Source organism: Balaenoptera ricei, chromosome 19, assembly GCF_028023285.1.
Source record: "Balaenoptera ricei isolate mBalRic1 chromosome 19, mBalRic1.hap2, whole genome shotgun sequence".
Taxonomy (NCBI): domain Eukaryota; kingdom Metazoa; phylum Chordata; class Mammalia; order Artiodactyla; family Balaenopteridae; genus Balaenoptera; species Balaenoptera ricei.
Window position 1 is genome coordinate 45,237,804 of NC_082657.1, and position 11,422 is coordinate 45,249,225.

General features: G+C 58.6%; 3 protein-coding genes across 3 annotated transcripts; all 3 read right to left on the reverse strand.

Annotated features, from left to right (window-relative positions):
* Nucleotides 1-73: 73 nt before the first annotated feature.
* On the reverse strand, nt 74-4,046 carry CTRL (chymotrypsin like). The gene is given in 8 exon segments (XM_059903762.1): nt 74-422; nt 509-626; nt 712-743; nt 745-890; nt 1,056-1,137; nt 1,258-1,337; nt 1,429-1,532; nt 2,184-4,046. Coding segments are annotated over 8 exon segments (1,014 nt in total). The 5' UTR covers nt 2,287-4,046.
* A 99-nt stretch (nt 4,047-4,145) lies between these two features.
* Nucleotides 4,146-7,362, reverse strand: PSMB10 (proteasome 20S subunit beta 10). The gene is made up of 8 exons (XM_059905095.1): nt 6,560-7,362; nt 6,235-6,322; nt 6,048-6,145; nt 5,799-5,939; nt 5,407-5,522; nt 5,243-5,301; nt 4,440-4,591; nt 4,146-4,312 (listed from the first exon to the last, which is right to left on the reverse strand). The coding sequence occupies exons 1-8, from the start codon at nt 6,613-6,615 to the stop codon at nt 4,201-4,203; spliced, it is 822 nt and encodes a 273-aa protein (XP_059761078.1). The 5' UTR covers nt 6,616-7,362; the 3' UTR covers nt 4,146-4,200.
* A 699-nt stretch (nt 7,363-8,061) lies between these two features.
* On the reverse strand, nt 8,062-11,407 carry LCAT (lecithin-cholesterol acyltransferase). The gene is made up of 6 exons (XM_059905094.1): nt 11,123-11,407; nt 10,254-10,410; nt 10,060-10,175; nt 9,872-9,967; nt 9,563-9,787; nt 8,062-8,658 (listed from the first exon to the last, which is right to left on the reverse strand). The coding sequence occupies exons 1-6, from the start codon at nt 11,274-11,276 to the stop codon at nt 8,084-8,086; spliced, it is 1,323 nt and encodes a 440-aa protein (XP_059761077.1). The 5' UTR covers nt 11,277-11,407; the 3' UTR covers nt 8,062-8,083.
* Between the last annotated feature and the right edge of the window lie 15 nt (nt 11,408-11,422).

Here is an 11,422-nt window from a genome sequence, read left to right on the forward strand (position 1 = left end):
CTCTTGCTGTGGACAAGAGGTTGCCCAGGAGGTGGTGGGGAGGTGGGGAGAGCCCAGCCTGGTCACGGCTAGTCTAGGAGGATCCTGACTCCTCAACACCTGCCGTGCCAGAAGACAAAGTCCGCTTGGGGAGTGGAGCCCCCAAGAGCCTCTCCTTTTCCCTGCACCAGGAAGACAGACAGGCATACACAAGAGGACAGAGCCTGGGGTCTTTATTGGACTGAGATGGGAAGAGGGCCTGTGGTGGGCTCCGTTGTAGGCTATGATTGATCCAGGTACTGAACTTGCTAACCCGAGTGTACGTTGCAGGCGCGCGCATGTTGCAGTCATTGGTGCCCCAGGAGACAATACCAGTGAGCACCCATGTGTCCCCCTTCTGGCAGACAAGCGGGCCTCCAGAGTCACCCTGACAGAAGGAGAGGGGAGAAGTCAGTGTGGGGGGTGGGAGTGCCACAGGACAGTGCAGAGGGCAGGACAGGGGGCCAGTGCCCACCTGGCACGAGGAGGCCCCGAGGCCCCTGCACAGATCATAGAGTTGGTGACGCGTGAGCCCCAGTACTGCTGGCACCGACTCACGGTGACCAGGGGCAGAACCACCTGCTGCAGGCGTGCGGGAGTCACACTGCCTGTGGGCCGGGAGTGGGTGGTTAGGTCCCAGATGACTTGTCCCCACCCTGCCCTCCCATCCAGAGCTTTGGCCCGAGTTCCTACCCACACCGCTGAGGCGGCCGCAGCCAGTGGTGACATGTGAGGCCTTCAAGCAGCACCTCATTTGAGGAAGGCAGGCAAACTGGTGAGATGCGTGTTGTGTACTGGGCTGGGGAGGCGAGCTTTAGTAGCATCAGATCGTTGTTCATGGTGGTGGGGTTCCAGAAAGGGTGCGTGATGGCCTGCGGAGCCAGGAAGGGGCCATGCAGGATGGGGGTGGGCACAGGCCCCCAGGGTGATGGGTGCTGAGGGGACTAGGCCAGGGCATGCTCGGAATTCCTCACCCCCAGAGCCCACACACCTACACTGCCCACTCTTCCTTCCCCATCTGCAGCCCAGGCACTGACCCGCGAGATGGACAGAACCTGCAAAGGCTCAGTGCTGGATGATAGGTCGTACTTGCCCAGGATGACAAAGTGGCAGCCAGGGCTGCAGTGAGAGTGGGGTTGGGCAGCCACAGGGAGGGCAGAGTGACAAGAGAGGGGCCTCAAGGGCAAGGAGGTGGGGAGGTGGGGGCTGGGGGTGTGCAGGTAGAAGGGAAGCACTCACACAACATTGCAGTGGGCAGCAGTGACCACCCGGGACTGGCTGATGAGGGAACCACCGCAGAAGTGGAAGCCGTTGCTGTCCTAGGGTCAGGGGTCAGAAGTGGGGGTGGGCCCAGGCTACACCCAGGCATGAAACACCTGAAACCCTGCACCACCCCCAGGGTGCATGTACCTGCAAGGACACCTGCCAGGGCCACGAGCCCAGCACTGCGTTCTCCCCATTGACAATCCTCTGGCTGAAGCTCAGCACCGGTCTGATGGCAGGAACGCTGCAACCTGACCATTGGGCTGGTGAGGACCTGCCTCCCACATCCCAGCACACCTCTCCTCTCCTCCTCCTGGGTGCCCCCAGGCTGTGCCCCCTAGAGGGGTCCAAATCAAGAGGGCTCATCACTACCCCTTCTCACCCTTAGCACCTCTGGGCCTCTATAGCTATCTCAGTTGCCCCCATCCAACCAGCCCCCAAGTTCTGTCGATTCTCCCCCATCTCTCTCCAACCTACTCCCCACCATTCCCCAACTCCACCCCACCCCCGATCCCAGGCCATTTTTCTCCCTGTCCCCAGGAATATTCCTGTCTCCTTCCTAGCCTCTTCACTCCCTCCAGACCTCAACGGTCCATACCCCACATGCAGCCAGAAGGCTCTTCCTAAACTACACGTTCAACCTTTGCTTCTCAGCTTCCTAAACCCTCCCCGGCTCTTGGGCCCAGCCCAAGCTCCTGTCCCATTTGTGAGACTGGCCCCTGACCCCCTCTTGCGTCCTCCCAGGCTTGCCACGTCCTTTTTCCTTTGCCCACTCTGTCCACCTGCTTCCCTTCTAGCCAGCCTGGCCCCTTCCCTGAGCCCCTGAGCAGGAAGCCTGGGCTGGTGCTGGGAGCTGGGTTGCCCTAAGGCTGTTCAGTCAGGGCTGGGCCAGGCCCACTCACCCCAGGAGGAGCCAAGGAGGACCAGGGTAAGGAGCAGGCTGAGCAGCAACATTGTGGCAGGCATGAGGTTGAGAACTGGGCCTGGCTTTATGATTCTCTTCATCCTTGAGCCAAAGTCCCAGGACTGAGGCCAGGCAGCTGTGGAGGTTCAGCTCCCTGCCATGCTCTAGTCAGGAGGAGGGTCTCTTTAGGTCAAGGTCCTCCACCCAGGCCTTGACTTATCAGACAGTGCCCAGGTGTGAGGCTCTCACCTCCTCCACCCCCCAAAGCCTGGCCCCTGACTGGATCCCTGAACCACCTCACATCCCAAATGTTGAGCACCAGGTACCAAGGACTTGTGGTTAGATTTATGGTAACCACCTGGTGGCTGGGATCAGGGAAGTCTCCCAGGGCTATCAGGAGCACCAGACTCAGAGAAGCCTGCTCAGCACCCAGGGGTGTTCCTTACTGGTAGAGGGAATGTCCACCTGCACCAGCTCTGCTGTGGAAGGGCCAGGGCCAGGACGGGGGTGCTGGCGGGTTGCAAATCCTAACATATCACCTCAGTGATTCCTCATCAACTTGGAATGGGTGTCACGGTTTGCTCAGGGAGATGCTGACTCTCCTGCCACATGGTGTGTTTGGACCCAAACCTTCATCTGTCTGGCTCCAAAGCCCACACTGTTCGTGGTGAGATGATACACCTAGGAGGGGCCTTGTGCACAGGAGGGCAAGGTATGAGCCCTTGGTGACTGGCCGATCCTGGATGGAGATCAGGGATGGAAGGATGACAGCCATCAAATCTCAGCCTCCAGGCCTTGGGGCTCCCATGGACAAGCCCCTGGTATCTACAGTCCATTCACTGTAGAGCCCCAAGCTGAGCCTGAACCGAGGGAGAGAAGACACCCCTATGTGCAAAGCTGCAACAGGTAAGTTGGCTTGCCTCCTTCTAGGGGTGTGAGGGCTTTGGCTGATTCAAGAACACATCAGTCAAAAAAATAAGATGAGTTAATTGCTGACTAGAGGGAAGGATAGATAGATTCGTGGTAAAGCAAATATAACAAAATACTAATTGTAAAGTCTGCAGTGGGTAAATAGGTGTTCAACATTTTTCCAGATTTTATGTTTTAAAATTTTCATAATAAAATACTGAGGGAAAAAGCATAATCAGGGACCCAGGGATGTCCAGCCTGGAGTAGACCCTCCCCAGGGGTTGGGCAGATTCTAACAGTTCCAAAGCTCCAGGGGAGCTCAGCCATTCTCTCCCAAGGCAGGATGCTCCCACTAGCACCCTGCACCTGGGCTGACACTCAGTGGGTGCTCAGCAAAAGTCTGCTGGATAAATGTGTCATGTCATCTCTCCCCACATGAGCCCTGTGACCCCTGGCACCCAGAAAACTTGGAGTCAATCCCCTTAGTCACAGCCCAACACGTGCAAACAGAAGCTCAGCATCATGTTAGCACCTCAGGTATGCCTGGTCATCAGAAGGGTTTCACAGATAAAGGCGTTGTAGGGGTGAGGTGTGCACTTGTGAGAACGTGCCCTTGGAATCAGGGAGCAGCTCCTATACCAGCATTTTAGCCATCAGTGGGGATGAGGGGGTCTGACTGAGAGCTGTGGGCTGTGTCCTTGGCCACTGATGAGCCAGGTAAAGGCTCTATGTGGGGGCAGTACATAGGGCCTTTCGGGTTGTACAATAGCCCTCAGTGGACTAGAGGGCAAGAGCAAGGCATGGGAGTGGTAGGGGGAGCCTCTGCAGTGTGGAGAGTCAGGAGGGGGGCTTTCCACTTTGAGCCTGTGATACTTGCCAGGGCTGGGGTTCTGGAGGGGTAGATGCCTAAGGTGATGGGTGAAGTGCACCCCTTAGGCTAGGCACTGAAGCCATGGGAGGGAGTGGCCCCTGCACGGATACCTTAGCCACAGAGCCCTGCTGGCTGCTTGTCCCCCTCCACCCAAGAAGGACACAGCCATCTGTCTAGGTGTTTGTGTTTTCTGGGTTTATTCCTCCTTGTTCCAAGCTCTAAGCCTCAGCCTACTTCACTCGACATCCATGGCCTGCACAGTTTCCTCCAGCAGCTCCAGGGTCAGTGGCATCACTGTCTCCGACAGGACAGCTGTGGTCCCAGGGGCAAAGCGGTACTGTCTGGACCTGGGAAGGAGAAAGGATGACCTCTCAAATTGGCCCATCAAGTGGCCCGTCCTCTCTTTGCAGCCCCCTATCTCCCTTGCTACCACCCCATCCTCCCCTGTGATTCCCCCATCTCACATGCTCCTACCTCTCTATAGGTTCTGTGGGAGAGCTCAGTGTTCGCAGCAGCTTGGCGCTGGTCCCAGTGATCACACATGCATCCACACTGCCCCCGGAGCCCAGGTCACCCAGGATCCCTGCAGTGATGGCTTCCACCAGCAGCTCCTGTGCTGCCTCCAGCTGTAAAGATGTGTGTGTGTGTGTGTGAGTCCTGATGGACCTTTCTAGTATCACCCTCAGGCTACAGCCTGGAGACTGTTAGTCTTGAAGGCTGGACTATTTACCATTTGCTCACACCCAAACTCCTCTCTCTTCCCTACACCCCCATCTCCACCCCAGGCTCCTCTACCCTGGTTTCAGTATCCCTCTCTCCAGAGACCCCAATGTTCCCACTGCCCCCATCTTCACAAACTTCTCTGAGTCACACTTGTGGCTCTGCTTCCAGTGGCCTGTTCACCCACCCCCAATCCCTGGCTCACTGCCTTTTTCTTTCTGGGCCTTAAGCACCTATAAAGTGACATATGCCTTCTGCTTCCATCCACCCTAAACAAAATCCAGACTCCAGACCCCAGCTGCTGTTCCCTTCTCCCTCAACACCAAATGGCCCTCTCTGAGTTTTGACTTCTGGGACAGTCCAAGCTTTGGCACTGTTGGAATAGCACTTCACCCTCACTCCATTGGCCCCTCAGTCTCCACTCAGTCGTCACCTCCGAGAAGCCTTTCCCGACCTCTAGAGTAGGCCAGAGTACCTCTGCGTTTCCCCAGCTCCCGGGTGCAACTTCCCACCAATGCACGCGTAGTGGGGGGCGGGGCGGGGGAGATGTCGCTCACCGTCATGTTCGGCTGGAACCGGTCCTCCAGCACTGCCAGGGCCGCATCCTGGCCGGAGCCTGCAGGCAGGAAGGGCAACTGAGGTCAGCCGCGGCCTCCCAGTCGCGGGATAAACGTTGAGGTCGCACGGGCAGGGTTCTCGGGAAGGGGGCGGAAGCGCTCACCCAGGGCCGTGAAGGGCAGACGGCTGTAGGAGCCGTGGGGGTGCACGCTGTAGAGCTGCGGTCCGGTGAAGTCTACACCGCCCACAATCAGCGAGGCGCCCACGTAGCCCCGGTACCTTTTCGCGGAGTGGGTGCGGTCAGTCGAACGCACAGGAATCCAGGTCCCGCCCCTCCGCGATACCGCCCCTGCACCCGAGCCCCGCCCCTTCCCGTGGTCTGGCGCCCCGTGACCGACAGCGTTCCTTCCTGCCACTCTCTTAGCTCCTCTTAGGCCAGCCTCTTCCGGTCTCTCGGACCTCACAGCCCCGCCCTTTCTCCTGTCAAGCCTCCTCTCAGCCCCGCCCTCCCCGCAACTGCCCCTCCCCAGGATCATTTTAGCCCCGCCCCAGCACCGGAAGAGCGTCTGGCGCAACGCGCGGGTGACGGTGGCCACGCGGGGCTCGCGGCCTGTGGACAGCGCGTGTAGCTCCATGTTGGACGCCGCCATCCGCGTGGTCATCTCTGCGTCCGCGGCTACTCCAGCCCCACAGCAGCTGAAGGCGAAGGGAGGGTTCGTGTGGGCGGGACTAGGATGTGCTGGGACCCGGGATGGGAACGAGGGGGCGGTTCTTGAGGGGGGAACTGGGCGGGGGAATGCTCACTAGATTTTAGGGGCGATGAAGTGGATCTTTTCGCAGCTCTGGTACGCCACGATCGAATCGTTAGTGGCCCGCGTATCCGCGCCCAGGATGACCCCGTCCTGGAGGGGGGGGAGGAGCCATTGGCTCAGTACCCACCTCCCATTCCTGGCCGCTCCTCTGAGTGTTACAATCCCAACTCCCTACTCACTCGGAACACAAGGCCTGCGATGGTGGTTCCGGTCTTGCGTGCATGAGGGACACGGAGCCCCGGGAGGGAGCGTTCCAAGGCTGCGTTTCTGGAAACGGAGGGGAGAAACCCAGGTTTCAGTTCTTCTGGGAACTGAACTGAAACATCCCCTAACTCCGTCCCGGTTTCCCTCACCTTTCGGGTAAGCCTGGGAACCCAAGTCGTTCCACACACGTACCTTCCCCCACCCTCGCCCCCAGTAATTTTAAAGACCCTGGGGCTCCCACTCCCGGAAGCCCCCACTGAGGGCGTAGGCAGCTGGGGAACCAACCATTCCCCCACTCACCTCTCGCAGTTTTCAAAGGAGAAGCCCTTTTGGGGTTCTAGCGCTGTCTTCTGCATCTCCAGGTGGGCAGGGGGTCAGAGGAGTGGGATCAACACGGAGGGAGGAAGGCCGAAGCCTAGACCTCTCTCTGGCTGCACTACTGAGCTTCCTCCTTTTGCTTTCACCTTCCCTCAGAGCATGCCGGCCCCTTTTTTCTGCATCTTCTCTTTCACTTTCACCTTCAGCTCTGGTCCGAGGCAGCTTGGGAAGGGGGAGATGCCCCTTGCCTGGCTCTCCATGCTGCTCCTGGGCCCTCTGTCTGAACAGAGGGACAAATCCCTCCTCTCTGGCCACTGTCCAGCCTGAGCCCCGAGCTCTGCCTACCATGACCTCAACTCTAACCTCAGGTCCCAAAGCCCTGAGGCTGTCACATTGACCAGGTCTCTGTTCTCATTGTTGGTGGCCTTCCAACAGCATCAGTCATGTCTGCCATTTGTCCTTCTCCTAACTCCTGCCTCTCTTTTGCTGCCTTTGCCTTCTTCCTAAAACCTCAAACACCGAGGCTCAGTCCTCGGCCAAGGTGATGCTGATCCTTCCGTCTTCCATGTCTCGGATGCTGTCTTCCCTCTCTCAAGAGGGGCACCGTAGCTGTCCATCTGGTGGCTCGTAGGCATGCTGGGCTCTACCCATGGCTAAGCCTTATTTCACATCCCAAATGACCCTTTATCCACTTCTTTCTCCTAATTACTGCTTGTTTTAGCTAGCATCCTCTCTCCCCTGGACACTGCACTGGCCTCCCTGGTTTCCCCACACTTCCTGCCCCTCACCCTCCACCCCAGGCTACACTCTGCCCTGCAGAGAGGGGGCTCTTTTCTAGATTGGAGATCTGGTCACACTCTTCCCCTGGTTAAACCCTGTATCAGCTGCATGCTGTTCTTAGGTTGAAACCAGTCTTTACAGTTACGCTTCTCATTCCATCTCATCTCAGCACAGGCACCACCTCTTCTGGGAAGCCTTCCCTGACCCACAAGAATCACCACCTTGTTCCTCCCTAAACTTTTCTCTCAGATCACTTAGCTCCATTAATTAAATCTTCAGTAGTGAAATGACCTATTTAGTGCCTGTCACTCTCCTAGATGCTAAACTCTTGTGCTTCTGTCACCCACCTAGCACTCAAAAGTCTCTGTCTAGAGGCGGGGTCTCACCTGCCCTTTTGGGAGCTAGGAGGGGCAGCTCAGATCGTCCCCATCCTGCACCCTAGGCTCCACGTACCCCCATTCTACAGCTGTGTGTGCAGCTCCCTCCAGTCCCCAGGCCCAGAGCAGAGGCAGGCACGGAGAGGCTGCTTGAATAGCTCAACCAGGAGAGTGGGAAGCTGTACATCTCAAGGTGCCCAATTCAATCCCAGGCTCTAACAAAGCTCTTCTTGCCCTGTGCTCCACAAAGCACCAGGCCTGCAGATGAATGAATCCTGGTGTGAGGACCCTAGCGCCTTTCCCTGAACCCATAACACACGTCAGGGCTTATAGCAGCAAAGGAAGGTCTTTATTCAGGGGGCATGGGCCTTGGGCTGGCAGTTGGGGGTACGGCGGTGCTATTTCGGTAGGTACCCAGCAGGATGGCATTGATATGCTCCAGTGTCTGGTTGCTGAAGACCATATTGAGGTGCTGTATCCCAGGCAGAGGCAGCAGGTGCACAGGCTGCTGTTGGCGGCCCTGCCAGTGGGCACAGAGCTCGGTGCTGCGCGTGGCCACGGTGTCATCCCCGTCCTCATAGAGCACACCCACAGGGTCCGTGTAGGGGAAGCCATGGTCAAAGATGTAGGTGCTGGGTGTGGGCAGGCCCACGCCATACAGACAGTATACTTCTACTCCAGGTGCTGGGAGCCCTGCCAGCAGGTCACGTGACTGTAACCACATGTACCAGCCTTCCTCAAAGTGCAGGTCTGTAAAGAAGCGCTGCAAGTCACGGCTTGTGTAGTTGAAGGTGGGGGTGGAAATGAACACGTGGTCCTCGGGCCATGCCTGGCTGGAAGGAAACATCCAGGGGGACGCTGTTGTCATGCGCTGCTCCTCTTTCAGCTTGATGCTGGACATGATTGGGATGCCCTGGTTGTCACCTGTGGACACAGAGCAAGGTGGGGCAGGGAGCCAGTCCTGGCTACCCCCGGCCCACAACTTGCTCCCCAGCCCAAGCTCAGCTGGATGCTCAACCTTGTCTTGCCCACGCCAAACATCGACTCCAAGTCATGGACTAGAACCGGCCTGGCATTCAGGAGGAGCTCCGTGTGTACTTGTTAAGTGAGAAGCCCTAGTGGCACCTCTGTGAGGCAGAGCTGTAGAGCTTCAACAGGAGGGCAGGGAGGGGTTTCCTGCGTGTGTGAACAGTGGGGGATGGTGCTGGCAGTTCTCTCTCAGGCAAGTGTCTGTTGGCCCCTGTGGCCTGTGCTGCACAGGGCTCAGAGCTGTGTTCTGGGAAGAATGAAATGAGACCAATCTCTGTTTGACACTCATTGATATAGTCTGGGGAGTGTTTCCTTCACTTAAGCTCCTAGGGGTAAGGCCATGTCTGGCTGTGCTCAGAATACAGTGGGTGCTCCGCAGGTGGTAGCTATGCCACTCCTTGGGGAAGGGCAGGAGGGGCTCCCGGGGTCTGGCCCTGGCTTAGGGCAGATCCCTGGGCAAAGGGGCTCCTGGGAGCAGAAGGCAGCCGAAAGCTGAGTGGGTAGGACCTGAGGCCACAAGGAACAGACCTCAGCAATGAGTCAGATTGCTGGGGTTAACTTCCTCTTTGTTTACTTCCCCTTTGTCATCGCTGAGACACTGTCAGGAGACACTCTAATGGTCCAGGCCAGGCTCACTGCTCTCAGAGGGCCAATGAAAGGGGCTGTGCCCCAGAGGTGGTAGACAACACCCCCAGCCTGGCATTGCGAGAAGAAACAGGAGTGAGGGAAGGCCCACAGTCAGCTTCATTCCACCCCCCACCCCTCCCCATGGGACACAAGTGATCAGAGGCCCTCTCACCTGAGGCCAAGATTATCATGGGCTTGATGGAGCCACCCCAGGGAGCCCCAAGAGAGATGAAACCATCGATGAAGCGGTCCTTCCAGGCCTGGGGCTGGCGCAGTAAGAAATAGAGCAAGTGCAGGCAGCCGAGGCTGTGCCCAATGAGGAAGACAGGCCTTCTGTAGGTAGCGTGCATTTCCTCCACTAGCCCAGCAAGCTTCAGGTAGTACTCCTCCTGCTGGCCTGCAGGGGGGTGGATGGGTCAGCACAGCTGGGATTAGGGGCCACCTGCCCTGCCTCAAGCCCCCTATGCACAGAGATACTCACTGGGCTCCAGCCGCCAGTCGTAGGGGGCGGCCCGCACCGTCTCATCCCGCACATACCCATTGTTGACCAAGTTCTGAACCAGTGTGTGCATGTAACCTGTGGGCGAGGCAGCGGCACTGGGGGTTCTGGCCGTGGCTCCTGTAAGCCCACCAAGCCTAGAGCCCCACACTTTCCTGCAACACACACACCTGCCAACTTGCTGTTGTCCAGATACTCAACAGAGTAGGTCTTGCCAAAGCCGGGAACACGGATCTGTACACCAGGAGCATTGGATACTCGCCCAGAGCTGCGGTTGTAGACAACCCTGGGGGCAGTGGGACAGTCAGCGAAGCGGCAACCAAGGAGCAGGGTGGGGGGCTAGGCCAGAGGGGATGGCACGAACCTGGTGTTATCGATCCAGCAGTCTACCCCAACGGGTAGGAACATATTGAGATCCAGCCAGATGGTGAAAAAGTCATCTGTCTTGCGGTAGCACATCCAGTTCACCACGTTTGGTTTATCCAGCTTGGCTTCCAGCTGATTCCCCAGGCAGCCAGGCACTGCGGGCACCAGCCTTCACTCTGGATCCCTCCCATTTCCCTGCAGTGGACCCCACCCGGGTCTCACCTCCCCGACACTGCAGTGACCAGCCCCGCCCCTTCATCTCCCACACCCTCCACCCCCAGGGACGAAGGACAAGATCCTCTCTTTCTGATCACATCCCCCGCCCCGTCCCCCCAAAGCCCAGGCTCCCCTCAGTCAGGGAGGGTACAGGGGCCAAGGCCACTGACCCCTGCCCCCACCAAGCAAACATCTAGCGTGGCTCTCCATCACTGCCAAAGTCCAAGGGGAGAACAAATAGTACGAGGGAGTGGGGCCGGGCCTAGGAGCAGGGGCAGGACCTGATGAGCCTCTCCTGCTCTCCTGGGCTGGGCACCTTGTCCTTGCCGGGTTGGGGGCTGAGGAAGGAGTGGTGGGGCTTGGACCAGGGTCCGGTGACTACAGCTGACCACAGCTTGTAATGCCCCAGCCAAGCCCTCAGGCACACCCACCCTCTACTCCACCCACCTCGGGGAGACAACTCCAAGAACAGTGTAGTGCGAGAAGGGGTTGATTTCTCTGCAGGACAAGCCTTTGGCCCCTCCAGACGCTGAGGCAGGGATCAGGGCTAATGCAAGGGCAGAAGGGCCTCGGCAGGCTCTGCTACCAGGGGCTGGGGCCCAGGTTCCCCAAGGTCTGCCCTGGTGTATCAGGGGCCTGGTGGGGGCTTACCGAGGATGACGGGCCGTGTGTGGTTACTGAGCTCAGCCTTGGGCGTGGTGTGCGGGGGGAAGAGCACATTGAAGAGCCAGAAGGGGGCGGCGGGGGGGAGCAGCAGCCCCAGCAGCAGCAAGACCCACTGCCGCGGGGAGCCGGGCGGCCCCATTCCAGCCCTCGTGCCTAGTGCCCAGTGGAGCAGTCCTGGGCTGGCCTTATCTGGAGTGGGGGTGGGAGGGGCCCCAGGGTCAGTGGGAGGGACAGCCTGGCCAATGGGGGTGGCCAGAGATTGCCGGAAAGGGGCACAGCCTCAGG